This window comes from Mytilus californianus, unplaced genomic scaffold (genome assembly GCF_021869535.1).
Source record: "Mytilus californianus isolate M0D057914Y unplaced genomic scaffold, xbMytCali1.0.p SCAF_8, whole genome shotgun sequence".
NCBI classification, from domain to species: domain Eukaryota; kingdom Metazoa; phylum Mollusca; class Bivalvia; order Mytilida; family Mytilidae; genus Mytilus; species Mytilus californianus.
The window spans coordinates 24,701,134-24,721,513 of NW_026262734.1; the positions used below are offsets into that span (position 1 = coordinate 24,701,134).

Genomic DNA, 20,380 nt, shown 5'->3' on the forward strand with positions numbered 1-20,380 from the left:
ATTTTCATGAATTGAGGAAAAATTGTGTTTTCTTGTATATTTGATTTGATTGATTTCCCCAAGTATGTATACAAGCAAATAGAAAATTTATAATTCGTTGAACATTAAAATTCATGGTTTACCTTTACCCTTGATATCCATGAAAATTGGTATACCCCAAATATAAATGACTCCCCAGTACTAATATTTTTACTAACATCATTCTTGTCTTCTTCATCACTATCAGGTTCAACAACCCCTTCCTCACAAATTTCTTCCTTTTCCTCCTCCTCCTCCTCAACATCCTCCTCCTCCTCATCATCATCATCTGCATCACTACTTCCTTCCTCACTCGAACCTTCTGAATCTGGAATCCAGTTCTATAAAGATAAGAAGATGTGGTATGATTGCTAATGAGACAACATCCCCACCAGAGACCAAATGATGTAGAAGTCAACAACTATAGGAGGGTACCACAATTTCTAGAGAACTCCCAAGAACTGAATATTGACCCAAGAAACGATAACTGTTACCCCAAAACTTTATTTTATATGGAGTTATACTGTTTTAACAGATATTAAAGTATATCATTTTTTATAGATATAAGTCATTTTTACTCAATATAAAATACTTTGGTGAGGGCAGCCTGATACAACCACAGAGGTCAAACCCTGAACAGTTGGGGCATGTTTGAACAGAATATTCAAGCTTGATAATGCCTGAATTTGGATTGTAATCAAATTTTTGAAAAAATATAGGTTTCTGACACAAAATAAATGTGGTAAAAGATCTTATAAAATTTAAAATGGGGCATTTAATATACCTAGCATGGTCTGATATCCAAAATCAGATTTAACATATAAAAAAACACAATTTTTTTTAGTTCAAATCAAACAAAGTTTAAATTTGGACCCTTTGGACATCAATGTAGACCAATTCAAAAGTGGGGCCCAATATCCAAAATAGTAATATAAGGTTAGAACCCCCCAAAAATTAAAGACTTTAAACTAATCCCATTGAAATTGGTTAAAAGATTTGTATTAATTTTCAATTGAAGATTTCTTGCTATTGTGCAATACTGTGCTATTGTGCAATACCGTGTGATTGAAGATTTCTTGCTATTGAGCAATACTGTGCAATTGAAGATTTCTTGCTATCGCGCAATTGCAATACTGTGCTGTTTCACAATAAGATTTAATCATTAAGCATTAAATCAATTTAATAAATTGAGATTATCGTTTGCTAAACTAGAGTTAACTTTTCTTTAATTTTGAAGGACTTGAGCGTCTTTCGTTTACCTACATAATTTCATAAGCGGTTACAAATTGTAGATACAAATTTCTTGTTTTGGGTTACAATAATTCATATTTTGTGAAGAACCACACTGAATCTACCAGAAAATATACTGAAGATGATATTATCAAAATGCTGGACTTTTTGATCGACAATATATTTGTTGAGTTTGGAGGATTTATATTTCAACAAACAGTCAGTATTCCAATGGGTACTAATTGTCAACCCCTACTGGCCGGTTTGTTTTTGTACTCGTAATTTTACTTTCCGATATATTGATGATGTCCTATCATTGAATAACCCATATTTCAGCCAATACTTACATCTCATATATCCCAGTGAACTTGAAATTAAGGATAGTACTGATACTAGAAGGACTGCTTCATACCTTGATCTTTTCCTCAATATTGACACAGATGAACGACTTCACACGAAAATCTATGATAAACGGGACGATTTCAACTTCCCAATTATCAATTTCCCATTTCTCAGCAATAACATACCCTCTGCCCCTTCGTATGGTGTTTACATATCTCAGTTGATACGTTATGCTCGTGCATGTTCACACTATACGGACTTCATATACAGGAGTGTGCTCCTAATGCAGAAACTGCTCCAACAAAGTTAGGAGGAGGACAGATTACAAATTAAATGCTCCGCTGGGGCACAGCTTGATACGACCGCAGAGGTTGAACCCTGAACAGTTGGGGCAAGTATGGACACAACATTCAAGCTTGATACAGCACTGAATTTGGATTGTGATTAAATATTTGACACAGCATAGGTTTCTGACACAGAATGAATGTGGTCTAAGAACTTAAAAATTTTTAATTTACCTATTCAAACCATATCATTATTATTTGCTTTTATATATAAATCAGAAATAACCAATTTAAAATGGAAAATTTTAAAGAAAAAAAAAATCCCTCCCCCAAAATTTTTTAACCCCCCTTATGATTCATCACCCCCAAACTCAATCCCAGCCTTCCCTTTGTGGTATGGTACCTTGCAGTACAATTTCAGAGAGATCCATACACTTGAACACAAGTTATAGTCTGGAAACTAGAAAAATGCTTGTTTTTTGGCCCCAAATTCCTAAATGTTTAGGGCAATTACCCCCAAACTCAAACCCCCAGCTTTCCCTTTGTGATATGGAACCTTGTAGTACAATTTCACAAAGATCAATACACTTACACACAAGTTATTGTCCTGAAACTAGAAAAATGCTTGTTTTTTAGCCCCTTTTTTGCCCCTTATTCCTAAAATTTTGAGGCAATTACTCCCAAAATCAATTCCAGTCTTCCCTTTGTGGTATGGTACCTTGCAGTACAATTTCAGAGAGATCCATACACTTGAACACAAGTTATTGTCTGGAAACTAGAAAAATGCTTATTTTTGGCCCCTTTTTGGCCCCTTATTCCTAAACCTTTTGGGCAATAACCCCCAAACTAAATTCCAGCATTCCCTTTGTGATATGGAACATTGTAGTACAATTTCATAAAGATCCATACACTTACACATAAGTTATTGTCATGAAACTAGAAAAATGCTTGTTTTTTGCTCCTTTTTTGGCCCCTAATTCCTAAAATTTGGAGGCAATTACCCCCAAAATCAATCCCAGCTTTCCCTTTGTGATATGGAACCTTGTGGTACAATGTCAGAGAGATCCATACACGTACACACAAGTTATTGTCATGAAACTAGAAAAATGCTTGTTTTTTGCCCCTTTTTGGCCCCTAATTCCTAAAATTTGGAGGCAATTACCCCCAAAATCAATCCCAGCATTCCCTTTGTGATATGGAACCTTGTGGTACAATGTCAGAGAGATCCATACACTAACACACAAGTTATGTCTGGAAGTTACAAAAATGCTTATTTTTGGCCCCTAATTCCTTAACTGTTGGTACCATAACCCCCAAAATCAATCCTCACCTTCCTTTTGTGGTATGGTACCTTGCAGTTCAATTTCAGAGAGATCCATACACTTGAACACAATATAGTCTGGAAACTAGAAAAATGCTTGTTTTTTGGCCCCAAATTCCTAAATGTTTAGGGCAATTACCCCCAAACTAAAACCCAGCTTTCCCTTCGTGATATGGAACCTTGTAGTACAATTTCACAAAGATCAATACACTTACACACAAGTTATTGTCCTGAAACTAGAAAATTGCTTGTTTTTTTGCCCCTTTTTTGCCCCTTATTCCTAAATTTTTGAGGCAATTACTCCCAAAATCAATTCCAGCCTTCCCTTTGTGGTATGGTACCTTGCAGTACAATTTCAGAGAGATCCATACACTTGAACACAAGTTATTGTCTGGAAACTAGAAAAATGCTTATTTTTGGCCCCTTTTTGGCCCCTTATTCCCAAACGTTTTTGGCAATTACCCCCAAACTAAATTCCAGCTTTCCCTTTGTGATATGGAACCTTGTAGTACAATTTTATAAAGATCCATACACTTACACACAAGTTATTGTCATGAAACTAGAAAAATGCTTGTTTTTTGCTCCTTTTTGGCCCCTTATTCCCAAAATATGAAGGCAATTACCCCCAAAATCAATCCCAGCATTCCCTTTGTGATATGGAACCTTGTGGTACAATGTCAGAGAGATCCATACACTTACACACAAGTTATGTCTGGAAGTTACAAAAATGCTTATTTTTGGCCCCTTTTTGGCCATTAATTCCTTAACTGTGGGTACCATAACCCCCAAAATCAATCCCAACCTTCCTTTTTTGGTATTGAACCTTATGGTAAAATTTCATTGAGATCCATTTACTTAAACTAAAGTTAGAGTGCGAAAACTAATGTGTCTTCGGACGACGACGATGACAACGAAGACAACGCCAACGTCATACCAATATACGACTAAAACTGAAAACTAAAATTTTTTTGCTGTCGTATAAAAATTCGCGGATACATAATTTAATTAAGCTATAAGCTTGGTAATAGAAGGAACTAAACTGTTAATAAACGATGTTTTATTTTGTTAAAAAGCACATATTGTAGCTGTTTTTAGTTATGTTTTTATAATCAACTTCAATTGTTTTAATGCATTTATAATCAACTTCAATTGTTTTAATGCATTAACATGTATTAAAAGTTTATTTAAGACTACGTACTGTGTAAATATATTGGTATTTCAATTTATTTGAAGTTGAGTAAGTTATCTTAAGTTGTAATTTAAATTTTTAAATATGTACTGGACATTAAAGACTTCATGTATGTATCTAATCTGTCTTTATAATTATAAAAGTTTATAACAATGCCAAGAGGTAGAGGTAGGCGTCGCCGACAGGACCAGGTTGGAGGTTGGCAACTACGGGTTAGGAGGGCTCCTAGGGAAGTCCAACAGCCACAACTAGTTGTCAGGAATGTGAGAAGGCGTCCTCCAGCTGATGTAGAGCAAGAAGCACCTTTAGAAAGAAGACGGTGGGTTGATGAACCCAAATTAGTTGCCATGCACCCTGATGTAGACATTCAAGTGAATGAGCTGCAACTAGCTGCCTTAGGTGAGGTTAATGAAGTTTTTGATGAACACCTAATGTTACCTGGCTTTAATGAAGTTGAAATATTATTTATAAGCCAAAAACTTAAGGATAAAATTTGGAATTTTGAGTACATTGATTTGTCTCTTATGCACCGTAACAATTTTAACAGCCAAACAAATAATGAAAACACAATTGGCATTAATAACGGTATGCTGGTTATTCAAAACAAAGTTAAATAAAAAACCCATACTGTTAATTCTGTTGAAGATTGGACTGATTCATTTATTGCCTATGCCCAGGTCCTTATCGAAAGGTATCCTGGAAAGGCAAGTGAACTTTTCTTGTATATATCCATAATAAGGGGTGCAGCGGCTGATCATCCTGTTGAAAAATGGTATTCTTATGACCAACAATTCCGTTTAAAGGTATCAAAGGATCATACAAAAAAAGGGTCATCCATAGATGGTTTTTTGTGGCTACGTATTTTAACTGCCAATACTCAAAAACAACAAGCTAATGTTAGTTATAAATGCTACAATTTAATTTTAAAGGTTTTTGCAATAAACTCAATTGCCAGTACAGACATGCATGTCTCAAATGTGGTTTTGATCATTCTGCTTTAAGATGTCATCGGTTTATGGACAATGAAGTTGATACAGGTTCATCTAGGTTTAATAGGAATGACATTGCACCTTTGCTAAACAACTCTGCTAATAGACAAAACCCAAAAGGAGGTTTTAACAAAAGATAATTTACATATTGTTTTTAACTACATCCAGACAAGTTTAATATTTAGGCTAGAGGAACATCTCGGATTAATGTAAATGAACTCTCTTCTAATGCTGATTTACATTTGTATACTGACAGTGCAGGTTGTTTTTCATTGGGATGTGCAGTTTATTAAGATGGGTCCTGGGCATTTTTACAATGGCTATATAATTGGGACAAATTTTTATTAAGTGACATTACTTGTTTGGAAACAATACCTATTGCTTTGGCCATCTTTTTATGGAAAGCAAGATTTACAAATAAGATGATGATTTTCCATTGTGATAATATGGCTGTTGTTACAATTTAAAATACAAAATCTTCAAAAAATGAAAGGGTTATGTTTTTGTTAAAAAATAGTTTGTGGACATTAATATTCAATTTTCAGTTTAAAACGTTGCATATTTTTCAAAAGACAATTTTATTGTTGATGCTTTATCTCGTGGACAGATGAAGTAACAAGCAATGCCAATACGACGCCACAGACTATTCCACAAGAATTCTTAGATATTTTGATGTAGAAGCTTCAAAATTGTTGAACTAATCAATTTCTCAAAGTACGAAAAACGTTTATGAATATGCAATGCGTTCGTTCAATATGTTCAGGATGGAATATTGTATTCCACTTTGTTGGCCACCAAGTAACAGACAAATTATTCGTTATATTGGTTTTTTGTCAATCATTATTATTCATCTACAATTAGATCATATAAGTTACAATTTTAAAATTCAAGGTCATGAAGATTTAACTAAATCTTATACCATTCAGAAATTTTTGGGTGGTTGTGATAGACTTTACAAGTCTAAAGATCTCAGGGTACCATTAAATATTGATATTTTAATCAGATTTAATGTGGCTTTGAGGCACGTTTGCCCTTCTAGATATGAAACCATAATGTTTCAAACAGCAATTAACTTCGCTTTTGCTGCATTTTTACGTGTGGGTGAATTTGCCACTTCATCAAATGTTATACAAGAACATGTTTAACATAGGAGAGATGTTGATATTGACCATGTAAGAAAAATCAGCGGTTTGTTACTAAAAATTTTTTTAAAAACTGATCAAATAAGGGAGATCCACTACTTTAGTTGTTGATAAAAATAAATCAAATGAGATTTGTCCTCTACATAGTTTGAAAGCTTTTTTGAAAATTAGACCTGGAAATGACGGTCCTCTTTTTTTGTACATATTAATGGGAAATCCTTGACAAGATTTCAGTTTCAGACTGTTTTAAACAGAGGACTCCAGTTTTTGAGTTTAGACACATCTAGATTTAATGCCCATTCTTTTAGAATAGGAGCAGCGACATCAGTCTTTATGTCTGGTAAATCTGAAAATCAGATAAAAACCATTGGTCGCTGGATGTCGTTGTCATTCCAGAGCTACATTAGAATTCCTAATATTTAATTTTGGTTTCAGCTAAAAATGACATTTGGACTATTGTTTCATCTTTATAATTTAGTTAAAAAATTTATCAGTTGCTATAAACATGCATTAAGTTGAACAGTTCTGTTGAATATACAATTGTTGTAAGTTGTAAATGCACAAGTGAATAAATGTTGAATTGTACACATTGCTTATAGTTGATATACTCCGTTGAACTGTTGCATAGTATAGTTGATATACTTTGTTGAATTGTTGTATAGTATAGTTGATTTACTACGTTGAACTGTTGTATAGTCTGGTTGTTATACTAAGTTGAACAGTTGTTTTGTATGGTTGTTATATTACGTTGAACTGTTGTATAGTATGGTTGTTATACTAAGTTGAACAGTTGTTTTGTATGGTTGATATACTATGTTGAACTGTTGTATAGTATGGTTGTTATACTATGTTGAACTGTTGTATAGTATGGTTGATAAAATACGTTGATCAGTTGTTTTGTATGGTTGATATACTACGTTGAACTATTGTATAGTATGGTTGATATACTACGTTGAACTGTTGTATAGTATGGTTGATATACTACGTTGAACTATTGTATAGTATGGTTGATATACTACGTTGAACTGTTGTATAGTATGGTTGATATACTACGTTGAACTGTTGTATAGTATGGTTGATATACTACGTTGAACTGTTGTATAGTATGGTTGTTATACTACGTTGAACTGTTGTATAGTATGGCTGATATACTACGTTGAACTGTTGTATAGTATGGTTGTTATATTACGTTGAACTATTGTATAGTATGGTTGATATACTACGTTGAACAGTTGTTTTGTATGGTTGATATACTACGTTGAACTGTTGTATAGTATGGTTGTTATACTACGTTGAACTATTTATTGTATAGTATGGTTGTTATACTACGTTGAACTATTGTATAGTATGGTTGATATACTATGTTGAACAGTAGTTTTGTATGGTTGATATACTACGTTGAACTGTTGTATAGTATGGTTGTTATACTACGTTGAACTATTGTATAGTATGGTTCATATACTACGTTGAATTGATATGGTTGAGTTGAAAACCTATGTAATTTCAGAATTTGTTTTGTGTGTTAGATTTATTTTTTTTTTTTTTTTTTCATGGATTGATAAATTTTGTTTGGCGATGCTAACAAATGGAGTTTGCTAGCATTTGGCTGAATTTATCACAGTTGGCGTATGCTTTTCGTGATTTTTTCATTGTGTGATTTGATTTGAAGGAACACAAAAACCCACCCTATCCCACCCTTGAGAATATTTTTCTGCTGTTTGTTGTATATTTTCAGATATTGTCAAAAGAAGCGTGATGGATTGGACAGAATGTTACCCGAGTACATAGTTTTACTGAAAGGCTGATTTTATCACAGTTGGCGTATGGTAGCCCACTTGCCATTTGGAGAAAACATATGATGGTTGCCCTTCAATGTTTTTATCTTGGACATTAATGAGACATTGTCAATGAATGCAAATTCGTTGGCCGGTTGATACATAGTTGAACTGTCCTAATAAATCCATGACAAAAAATTGCCAAAATTCAAACTTATTATTTGTTGTTTTTTATTATGATTATCTATTAGTTTGTCTTACAATATGTCTAGATTTGTATAATGAAGGTAATCTGGAGTCATTGGAAATATTACGAGTGATTTCAATGAATTTGGGTTATCTTTTATCTGGTATATCGAATTCCTAAATTTACTTCTTTTGGTTTCTTTCGAATATTTAATAATACTTAGTTAATCTGTTATATATAATAATTTACACATCCTGTTTGGTGTGTATCTCCTGTCATATCAGTATTTGTTGCTTTTATATATAAATCAGAAATAATCAATGGAAAAATGAAAAAAAAAATATGTAAAAAAAAATACCGCCCCCATAACAATTATTTTGAATCCCACCTTGGATTAATTACCCCCAAACTCAATCCCAGCCTTCCCTTAGTGGTATGATACCTTGTACATGTAGTACAAGTTCAGAAAGATCCATACACTTACACACAAGTTATTGTCTGGAAACTAGAAAAATGTTTGTTTTTGGCCCCTTTTTGACCCCTTTTTCTTGAACGTTTTGGGCAATTACCCCAAAACTCAATCCCAGCCTTCCCTTTGAAATATGGACCTTGTGGTACAATTTCAGAGAGATCGATACACTTACACACAAGTGATTGTCCTGAAACTACAAAAATGCTTGTTTTTTTGCCAATGTTTGGCCTAAAATTCCTAAACAATTATTTTGAACCCCACCTTATAGTAATTACCCCCAAACTCAATCCCAGCCAGCCTTCCCTTAGTGGTATGGTACCTTGTAAATGTAGTACAAGTTCAGAAAGATCCATACACTTACACACAAGTAATTGTCCTGAAACTACAAAAGTGCTTGTTTTTTACCCCTTATTGGCCTAAAATTCCTAAACTGTTGGTAACATAACCCCCAAAATCAATCTCAATTTTCCTTTAGTGGTTTTGAACCTTCTGGCAAAATTTCAGAGAGATCCATTCTCACTTAAACTTAAGTTATTGTCAGGAAACCAAATGTGTCTTTGATTGACCACGCCGACACCAACGCCAACGACATGATAGCATTATACGGATGCAAACAATTTTATGTGGCCATATGAAAAGTACAATTTCACTTCAGGAAATAAATTGTGTGTCTTGTATATAAGTTTTTGCATAACAATATGGCAGATGTAATTATTCAATGGGAAGATCACTGTATCTAAAAAGTTCTAAAGGATTATAGTTTCTTTAATAATGGAAATTTGAAAAGTAAATATATCATTTGGAAAACTTAAATTTAAAAACAATTATTAATACTTTTTATACTTTTACAAAAAATTAACCACAGGATGTTGAATTTAAATAATCTTAACAATAGTCAGTTCTCTTGAAACTATATCTATTCCCTAAACACTGTTGAAGAAATGTAACATCCATGTCTCACTTAAAGTGATGAATGTTGCTGGCAAAACTAAAATTGCCACTCTACAAGATACATTAATGAAATTAATTACCTCTGGCAAAGGTTCACCTCCTGTTCCTGGAGCACTTTTTCTTGCAGCCTTGGTTGCTAACTGGGTAAAAACTTTCCTCCTAGTTCTCTTAGTTGTTATTACATCTCCAGTTGTAGGGGTACTTTTCCTAGCAGCCTTAGTAGCTAATAATATTCCAGAACCTTTGTCACCAGATCTAGCAGGCATTATGGTTTTACTACTATCTTTGTCAGGTTCTAGCTGTTCTGCTAACCATTCATTTAATTCAGATTCCTACAGATGTTATTAGATATATCACTTAGATGATGTCTGGATTGGGTTAACAGAATAGAATGGGCAAATAGTGCAGGACAGGGTTTCCCGTGGCTCAATTTTCTTTTTCGCTTGCACCTCTTTCGCCAAAACAATATATTTTTCGCCCCAACAAATAAACATATTTTACGTTTAAAATTCCAACAACAAAAATAAAATGCTCCGCTGGGCGCAGCTTGATACGACCGCAGAGGTCAAACCCTGAACAGTTGGGGCAAGTATGGACACAACATTCAAGCTTGATACAGCACTGAATTTGGATTGTGATTAAATATTTGACACAGCATAGGTTTCTGACACAGAATGAATGTGGTCTAAGTCTATCCTATTCAAACCATATCATTATTATTTGCTTTTATATATAAATCAGAAATAACAAATTAAAAATGGAAAATTTTAAAGAAAAAAAAAATCCCTCCCCCAAATTTTTTGAACCCCCTTATGATTAATCACCACCAAACTCAATCCCAGCCTTCCCTTTGTGGTATGGTACCTTGCAGTACAATTTCAGAGAGATTCATACACTTGAACACAAGTTATTGTCTGGAAACTAGAAAAATGCTTGTTTTTATGCCCCTTTTTGGCCCCAAATTCCTAAACATTTCGGGCAATTACCCCTAAACTCAAACCTAGCTTTCCCTTTATGATATGGAACTTTGTAGTACAATTTCATAAAGATCCATACACTTACACACAAGTTATTGTCCTGAAACTAGAAAAATGCCTGTTTTTGCCCCTTTGTGGCTTCTAATTCCTAAAATTTTGAGGCAATTACCCCCAAAATCAATCCCAGCCTTCCCTTTGTGGTATGGTACCTTGCAGTACAATTTCAGAGAGATCCATACACTTGAGCACAAGTTATTGTCTGGAAACTAGAAAAACGCTTATTTTTGGCCCCTTTTTGGCCCCTTATCCCTAAACCTTTTGGGCAATTACCCCCAAACTCAATTCCAGCTTTCCCTTTGTGATATGGAACCTTGAAGTACAATTTCAGAAAGATCCATACACTTACACACAAGTTATTATCATGAAACTAGAAAACTGCTTGTTTTTTGCCCCTTTTTTTGACCCTAATTCCTAAAATTTGGAGGCCATTACCCCCAAAATCAATCCCAGCATTCCCTTTGTGATATGGAACCTTGTGGTACAATGTCAGAGAGATCCATACACTAACACACAAGTTATGTCTGGAAGTTACAAAAATGCTTATTTTTGGCCCCTAATTCCTTAACTGTTGGTACCAAAACCCCCAAAATCAATCCCAACCTTCTTTTTGTGGTATTGAACCTTATGGTAAAATTTCATAGAGATCCATTCACTTAAACTAAAGTTAGAGTGCGAAAACCAATGTGTCTTCGGACGACGACGATGACGATGACAACGACGCCAACGTCATACCAATATACGACCACAAAATTTTTTTGCGGTCGTATAAAAATCTGTTTGCCACATTGTTGTCTATTATAATTCTTCATATCTATTTTTTAATAGACCTTGTAATAAATAGACACTCAATAATAACAAACATTTTCTTTTTAAAATATACTGTAAAATTGCAATATAGATCATGAAATCACAATTTTTGACTTGACACTTCCCATATAATTGAAGGATAAAGACTAAAGTCAGAGATTTTTCTTATTTTTGAATACATTTCTTCAGGACAACAGTTTTCTTTTCCAGACCATTGTCAAAAGAAAAAGTCGAGACATAAAACTATGCTTCAAACACATGCTTGGCTAAAATGATTGTAAAGTACCCACTTCAAAACAGTTATTTCTATCAAAGTAAAAGGATAAAGTTTAAAGTCAAAGATTTGTCCGACTTTTGAACATTTGTGTCATAACAACAGTTTTCGTTTTCGGACCATTGTTATAAAAAAAAGAGGAAATGTAAAAATATGCTTCAAACACACGCAACTCTAAAACAATTGTGAAGTCAATTTAGTACCCACTTCAAAACAATTATTTCTATCAAAGTTGTAAAGGGGGGCATAAAAATAAAAAATTATGTGTTAAAATATAAAGAATAGAGTATAATGGACAAAAAAGATAAGTTTTGAGAAAATTGTTTTAAAATTCGAGAATTAAGAAATGACGGACCCCCATCTAGACCTTCTTAGATTACAAATGCATTTTGTTTTAAAATATGTGTAATATGTTTGCACTGTATCCTTTAAATTTTATACAAGCATGCAACAACTATTGCATTCACAGAACTTAAATGTGACAATTAAAAAGTCACTGATGCATATAATGTAGGTCAGAGTGACTTAATTTCAGCAGAAAAACTTTTCAACCCTCTTAAATGCCATCTTTAACCAATTTTTATTATTGAAGCTTATCTAGTTAACACAAACTTATAAACTTGGACTTAAACCTTTACCAAATTGACAGAAACTTGAATTGTAAATCAAAGTACTATAGATTAATTTATTTTCGTGGATATCAATCTCTGTGGATTGAGTAATACATTGTAATTGTATTATTTAAATATTTGATTGCATGGTTTTGATTGTTTCTAACCAGCTTATCTAGTTTACCTGTCTTTGTTGATGTAATCATAAAAGAGAGGACCAACATAAGACATTTACGCAACAATTTGTATTAACATAACTGCTACAAATGTATTTTTATACTCTAGAAGCAATTGTAAATCAACTGTTTACAAAATTGTTTTGATTTACAGTATATTATTGAAGGTTACCTAGAATCCTTAAAACTTAAGTCACTGAAGTTTGATAAGGTAGTGAGAGAACCAGATTAAGATGGAAGGCTATACATATGGGGAAAAGTACACACAGGATGGCTTCATCCACGAATTTAACAACTGTTGTCCAATCAAGGCATGGCAAGATCCCCATGTAGGTTTGACTACATGGATATGGGCATATAATCTAGAGAATACATTGAATTTCAGCAAACGCACTATGAACTAAATATACAACTCCCGACAGGATTTTACCTGTTTAATCTTTGAAAAATATAAACTGTATGACTTTTCACCTTTTACATCTCATGAAAAAATTAGTTTTGATTGATGAAAGTCAGATTTCCCGGTAATGACATGTGATGATAAAGTGTTCATTTTATCTCCTCATAATTCTCATACGAAAAAAAATTATAATTTATATTGGGCTTGCTTTTTCATTTCATAAGAATAATTCTACAATTCAAAGTACATTTGTAGCATTGTTTTATATAACCGTTTCCTTTAAGTGACATGTTTATGACCCAATTAACACCTTTGATGATCGTTATCAGTGAACAAACATGTTTGAGCTTTAATCATAATTTCAGATTTTGTTTAGGTACTGTAGTAATTTTGAGTTATTTCTGCATTAGTGAAATACAAAATATATTTTTACTTTTCACACAGATATTTTTGTGTGCAGTTTCTATTCAAATTAATGTCAAAATTGTAAAATTGATTATGTGAAATTTGACTTGGAAATTAGCTGCACAGATATAATGGAATTAAAATTTTTGTACATGAGTTCAATTAAGGAAATGCCTTTTCCAAGTCAGGAATATGACAGTTGTTTTCCATTCGTATGATGTGGTTGAGCTTTTGATTTAGCCATTTGATAAGGGACTTTCCATGTGGACTGTTCCTTGGAGTTCGGTATTTTTGTTATTTTAATTTTTACTAGTAATGCAATATTAATCCCATTACATTTTTCACCATTACAAACATTTCTGAATTTACAGTAAAGAAACACTGTAATCTTCAAACTAAGCCCTTAAGCATTGGTAAAGGTTAAAGGTTTCGTTTCATTTCTGATTCTGATATATTTTTTTTTTGTTTATTGTCTGTAATAAATACATCAAACAATTCAATTTGTGACTTCATTTTCAATTCATGTAAGCCTCAATTGGGTTGCAATGTTGGTAACATTGCATCATGGTAATTGCAAAGTAATAGCTTTTGTAAAATGCTTGTAATTGCAATGATATATAATATACAAAAAGCTGAACATAATTTGGTAAGTTTTATGAAAAAACACAATATAATATATTCTGATAATTACCAACAAATAAACCTTCTCCTATGGTAATTTATAAATTCAGGCATTAAAATGACAAGACATGTGCTGACCAGGCCTCTTTGCCCATAGTAAATCTGACTATAGATAATACAATAAGCTGACACATATCAATCAATACTACTTTGCCCAGGATAAATCTATGATTGTGACAATAAAATTAACCTGACACATGTGAATCTATACTTCTTTGCCCAGGGTAAATCTATCATGATTGCAGACAATTAGTAACACATACATCAACCAATGCCTCTTTTCCCATGGTAAATATGATTGTAGATAATAAAAAAACTTGACACATGTCAACCAGTACTTCTTTGCCCATGGTAAATCTGATTGCAGACAATAAGATAACCTGATACATGTCAACCAATACTTTTTTTACCAGGATAAATCGATACATTGCAGAAATTAAATATTAACCTGACACATGTTAACCAGTACTTTTTTGCCCCGGAAAAATCTATAGATTGCGTACAATAAAACAACTGGACACATGTTAACAAATACTTTTTTGCCCAGGATAAATCTATAGATTGCAGACAATAAAATAATGTGACACATGTTAACCAATACTCTTTTTGCCAAGAATAAATCAATAGATTGCAGGCAATAAAATAACCTGACACATGTCAACCAGTACTTCTTTGACAAGAATTAATCCAGTATACATTTTCCTTTTTTGAAACTATGATTGCAGACAACAACTTGACAAATGTCAATTCTATGTTTGCCTTTTGTAAGACTATAGTTGCAAACATTACCTTGGCACATCTCAATCAATATATCTTAGCCTATTGTGAGTCTATGATTGAAAACAGTACACTGACACGAGTCAACCAATATGTCTTTGCCAATTGTAAATCTATGACTGCAAACAATAACCTGACACAAGTCAACCAATATATGTTTATCTATAATTAAAGAACCTTTGTGAGCACGCTCACACACCCCACACCCCCACATTGTCACTGGACAAACAAAATCTCACCAGATTCCTAGGTCCAAAGACTCATAACTCTACAAAAGTTAACCGATAAAAATTTTCTTGTGGATATGCACATTAACATTAACTACAAAGTTTCATGAAATTCTGTTGTGTGGTTTCAGAGGTAGTATATTTAGGTCAAAATTCTAAGTTCAAAGGGGCATAACTCCTAGAAAAAAAATTGAATCATAATTTCCTGTCGATATGCACATCTACATAGTTTGTCCTTATTATCAACAAAGTTTCATGAAATTCTGTTGTGTGGTTTCAGAGGAGTTGCGATGACAATAACAGGACTGACGGACTGTAGTATATTGAGGCCAATAAGTTCAAAGGGGCATAACTCCTATAAAATAAACTGTTAACACAGAGATATGTCTCACCTTTTGATAATGCAAATGTTGAAATTAAAATAGCAATACTTTAACATGTAAGTTATGCAAATATTCAAAGTCAATGAACCCTGACTGAAGGTACATGGCAAAAATATCTCCATGGAAATGAGATGTGCCAATGCTAATACAACTGCAAACCAAATACCATAGACTTATCATAAGTCGTTCCCTTTCAACAAACCTAAACACAAACATTGACTTGTAAACTATGTAAAAGTTTCAAAGTCAATGAACCATGATGAGGTGGTGCAGGGGCTATATAATCTCCATGGAAACGAGACTTGCAAATGCCAATAAATTTGCATACCAAATATCATTGACTTAACATTAGCCGATCATCTTAAACTGATCTAATCACAAACTAATACATGTAAACTAAGCAAAAGTTTCAAAGTCAATAGACCATGACTGAGGGGGCGGGACCAAATATTCTCCATGGAAATGAGATATGCCAATGCTTATACAACTGCATACCAAATATCATTGACTTACCACTAGTAGTTCCCCTTGAACTGACCTAATCACAAACTAATACATGCAAACTAAGCAAAAGTTTTAAAGTCAATAGATCATGACTGAGGGGGCGGAGCCAAATAATCTCCATGGAAATGAGATATGCCAATGCTTATACAACTGCAATTACCAAATATCATTGACTTACCACTAGTGGTTCCCCATAAACTGACCTAATCACAAACTAATACATGTAAACTAAGCAAAAGTTTCAAAGTCAATAGACCATGACTGAGGGAGCAGGGCCAAATAATCTCGCTTTTTGACTCTGTCAAGGTGAGACAAAAATTGAATCATAATTTCCTGTCGATATGCACATCTACATAGTATGTCCTTAATGACTCCTTATTATCTACAAAGTTTCATGAAATTCTGTTGTGTGGTTTCAGAGGAGTTGCGATGACAAACTGTTGCAGTAGTATATTGAGGCCAATAAGTTCAAAGGGGCATAACTCCTAGAAAAAAAATTTAATCATAATTTCCTTTCGATATGCACATCTACATAGTATGTCCTTATTATCTACAAAGTTTCATGAAATTCTGTTGTGTGGTTTCAGAGGAGTTGCGATGACAAGAACAGGACTGACGGACAGACAGACGGACAGGTCAAAAACATTATACCCGACGCAATATTTTGCGTGGGGTATAATAAGTCTATGCTTCCAAACAATACTCTGACACATTTAAACCAATATATTTTTGCCTTGTGTTAGTCATTGATTGCATGCAATAACCTGACACATCTCAACCAATGTATAGTTGACTAATGTCAGTTTATGATTGCAAAAATACCCTGACTCATCTCAATCAATATATCTTTAATAGCATAAACACTAGTCTAACTTTTCAAACAATACCTCTTTGTCAAGAACTTCTGTTGCTTTGAATTGCTCGCGTCTTTCACTTCCATAAAGTTCAATATTTGCCAATGCTAGTGACTTTGTCTATAAATAAATCAAGACATAGCAATAAAAGATATGTGGGGTAAAAGTCAGGTAGACATTAAAGCTTTCTGATTTTAATAGATATTCATGTATCATGCAAACTTAATTTATGAAACTACCATGCTTGTATTTTACAAATCAAGTCATTTACCTGAAATCTTATGTTGTGTATGTGCACGTGGGAACACAAATCGCAGCTAACAATTTTAAATCAGTGAAGAAAATAAAAAAATTACCAAAATAACAAAAAGAAAGCCTATATATATATATATAGCTATTGTATCATAGTTTAAAATATCAAGGTTCCAATTGACATCTTGAAATTTTCATTTTTACCATTTTTTATATCTTTGACCTTGACCATAAAAGTATTCACCTCTAAATTAATGAAAATCTTCCTTTTATGTATGGCAAATTATTTAAGTCTAATATTTGCATGTGACATTGACCTTTCAGGTGTTGACCTTAAATCAATATTGATCTTTCTCTAATTACATCAGACCATATACTTTAATTTAGCACATACTTACAACATCTTGTCCAATCATATTGCTTGAATTTGCCTTCTAATTTTCATAGTACATACTTTTTCCGTGTACTAAGTAACTACGCATGAATGACCACAAGGGTAAGATTTCATTGTATCGTAATCAAGATATTAAAACAAAAATTGCCACTGGCTATTTTGAAATAAAATGCTGTGTTCCAAATTAAATTGAATAGTTTGTAATTAGTTTTCACATTGATTTTTAAATATTCTGCAATTAAAATCTTTGGATCTAAAAAAATGTTTTTGATGATTGCAAGTTTCTTTCATTTAAATAAAGAGTAACAAATATGGTTCTTTATACCTTGATTAGTGTACAACACCATCTTAAAATTGTGATAATTTATCATCCATGCAATTACTCTGTACACAAAAAAGTCTGTACTATGAAATCTTGTGAAGGGAAATTAAGGCAACTTGATCTATTTCGTCATGAATTGATTGATTGATTGATTATTGGTTGCTTAATGTCCAGTGGCAAATATTTCATGCATGTTCAGGAGATGTTCAGGAATGTCTGGAGAGAATGTGCCACCTATATATATATATATACATGTTTTGATAAATCTTTAAGTTTTTACTTTGAAATAAAAAAAAAAAAACATAAACCCTTGTATCTTTGATCTATTGGTAGTTGCTTTTTAATGACTATCCGCTAGACTACCTATTGGGACATACCAGGGGCGGATCCAGTCTTTTTTAAAAAGGGATTACAACCATATGACCCCATTCAAAAGCATTGATTGTCCAGAAGGGGGTTTTCCACCTCGGACCCCCCCCCCCCCCCTGGATCCGTCACTGCATACTATCTATATGTTTCAAATTTATCATAGCTTTAGTTTTACTGTGAAATTGAAAAGCTTCCACTGCAATTTAATTATTGCCTGCTTTTGGTCAATTTATTTTGTCATCTTACCATGTAAAGAAGTACATGTATAGTAAAACACCGCTTTTTATCAATAAACATACTTACACCAGCAGCTACCATCTTTTCATTCTGGAGTCAAGGGCCTTTTGAAATCACATATTTTACCATGATACTAGTGATTAGATTTACAAAACATCGTTAATGAGCCCCGTTTTACAAACACCTGTGATACAAGTAGTCAGCCAAAATAAACTATCAATAGACCAATTAAATGATTACTCGAGTTGTAAATATGTGCTAAATTGGATAGTCTATGAAAAGGTATATACTATCTAAATTTCATAGTATATACCTTTTCAAAGACTAACCTAGACTTAGTTCTAATCTCAAGTATGATTCTTGAGTTGTCATCAAGAAGCCCCATTTGCACTAATTCTGGACTATTTTTAGTTCTGTGACCTTGACCTTGGACAAGTTACCTTCATAATTTATAGGGGTCTTCTCCTCCTTAGATGGAAAAATACATCCATTTGCTTTCAATTCCAATTATCATCTCGAAAACCATTTTCTGCATTTGTTTAGGTCTTTCTGAAGTACCTGTGACTTTTACCTTTAACAAGTTGACCTCAAAACTGATAAGGATTGCCCTCTTTCTGTATGTGACAATCTATGCAATTTTTGTATTCAAATCCCCAAAAAAACTTAAGCCTTCGCCCAGAACCTAAATTTGACTGAAAGACTAAAGCAGCCCAGGATAAAAACAATATACCTAAGCAACAACTTCTTACGATGGGATGTAAATACAGCAAAACAACTATCTTTTACAAAGAAATTCTCATTATAGATTCCTGACATGATACACTGTCCATGCAATCTTCAATATTCATTTTGAGTTAAGAAAAAAAGAATAAGACATTACTATAACTGCAGTGAATGGAAAAGAAACCCATGGTGTACCTGATCAAGTACAGCTGATTTAGGTTTTGTAATTGCTGGAGCAGAACCTCCTATGGACTTCCCTGCTGTATTAAAAGAGAATCCTGGACTTTGGTATTTGTCCTATAAAGAGAAAGATAATGTAAATCAGAAATCAGACTTGAACTTGAGGTGATTCCTCTGCTCATTAATAAAACAAACTAGAGGCTCTAAAGAGCCTGTGTCGCTCACCTTGGTCTATGTGCATATTCAACAAAAGACCATCTCCAACATTGTAGACAGGAATAGAATTCATGACAAAAATCTGTTTTGTTGATCTTGTATTGCTGATAATTTAGCCTATTTAGTTTCTCTCTATCTTCTTTAGTTTTTGCTCAAAACACAAAAGAGGATAAAAAAAATCCTCATTTGAGGGCAATCACTCCTATAAAGAGTGACAGTTTTCTAAACTATATCGGCAAAATTTGACTTGTTAGTTGATCTTGACTTGCTGATCATTTTTGTGATTTAAAGTGTATCTTTATCTATTATAAGTTTCTATCATATATGGCAAAACTAAAAAAAAAGGTGAAAATCGTCCTTAAAGGGCAATAACTCTAATAAGGAGTCATCTGACCATTTCCTCCATATTGTCTTCATTGTAGAATTTGTTTTGCTGATCATTTTTGTCTAGCTAAGTTTCTATCTGTCTATTATAATTTTAAGATATAAGACAAAAACGCAAAAAATTGGTCAAAATCATCATCAAAAGGCAAAAACTCTAATTGACGATTTCGACCATGTTGACCTATTTGTAGAACTTGTCTTGTTGATCATTTTAAAGTTTCTCTGTATCTATTATAGTTTTCAAGATAGAAGGCAAAAATGAAAAAA

The 20,380-nt window shown here is 33.1% G+C and overlaps 1 protein-coding gene and 1 long non-coding RNA gene across 5 annotated transcripts in view; both read right to left on the reverse strand.

Annotated features, from left to right (window-relative positions):
• Window positions 1–20,380, reverse strand: part of LOC127712542 (uncharacterized) — a 173,191-nt gene that overhangs the window by 75,407 nt on the left and 77,404 nt on the right. For all 4 annotated transcript variants that reach the window (XM_052219031.1, XM_052219030.1, XM_052219032.1 and 1 more), the window contains 4 exons: window positions 19,529–19,630; window positions 17,070–17,156; window positions 9,981–10,232; window positions 198–359 (listed from right to left, as the gene is read on the reverse strand). In XM_052219031.1, the coding sequence (XP_052074991.1) occupies window positions 198–359; window positions 9,981–10,232; window positions 17,070–17,156; window positions 19,529–19,630 (603 nt within the window). The remainder of the gene's footprint in view (window positions 1–197; window positions 360–9,980; window positions 10,233–17,069; window positions 17,157–19,528; window positions 19,631–20,380) is intronic.
• LOC127712569 (uncharacterized) lies at window positions 2,861–4,176 on the reverse strand. The gene is made up of 2 exons (XR_007987162.1): window positions 3,375–4,176; window positions 2,861–2,915 (listed from the first exon to the last, which is right to left on the reverse strand). It is a non-coding gene; the product is annotated as an uncharacterized LOC127712569 (long non-coding RNA).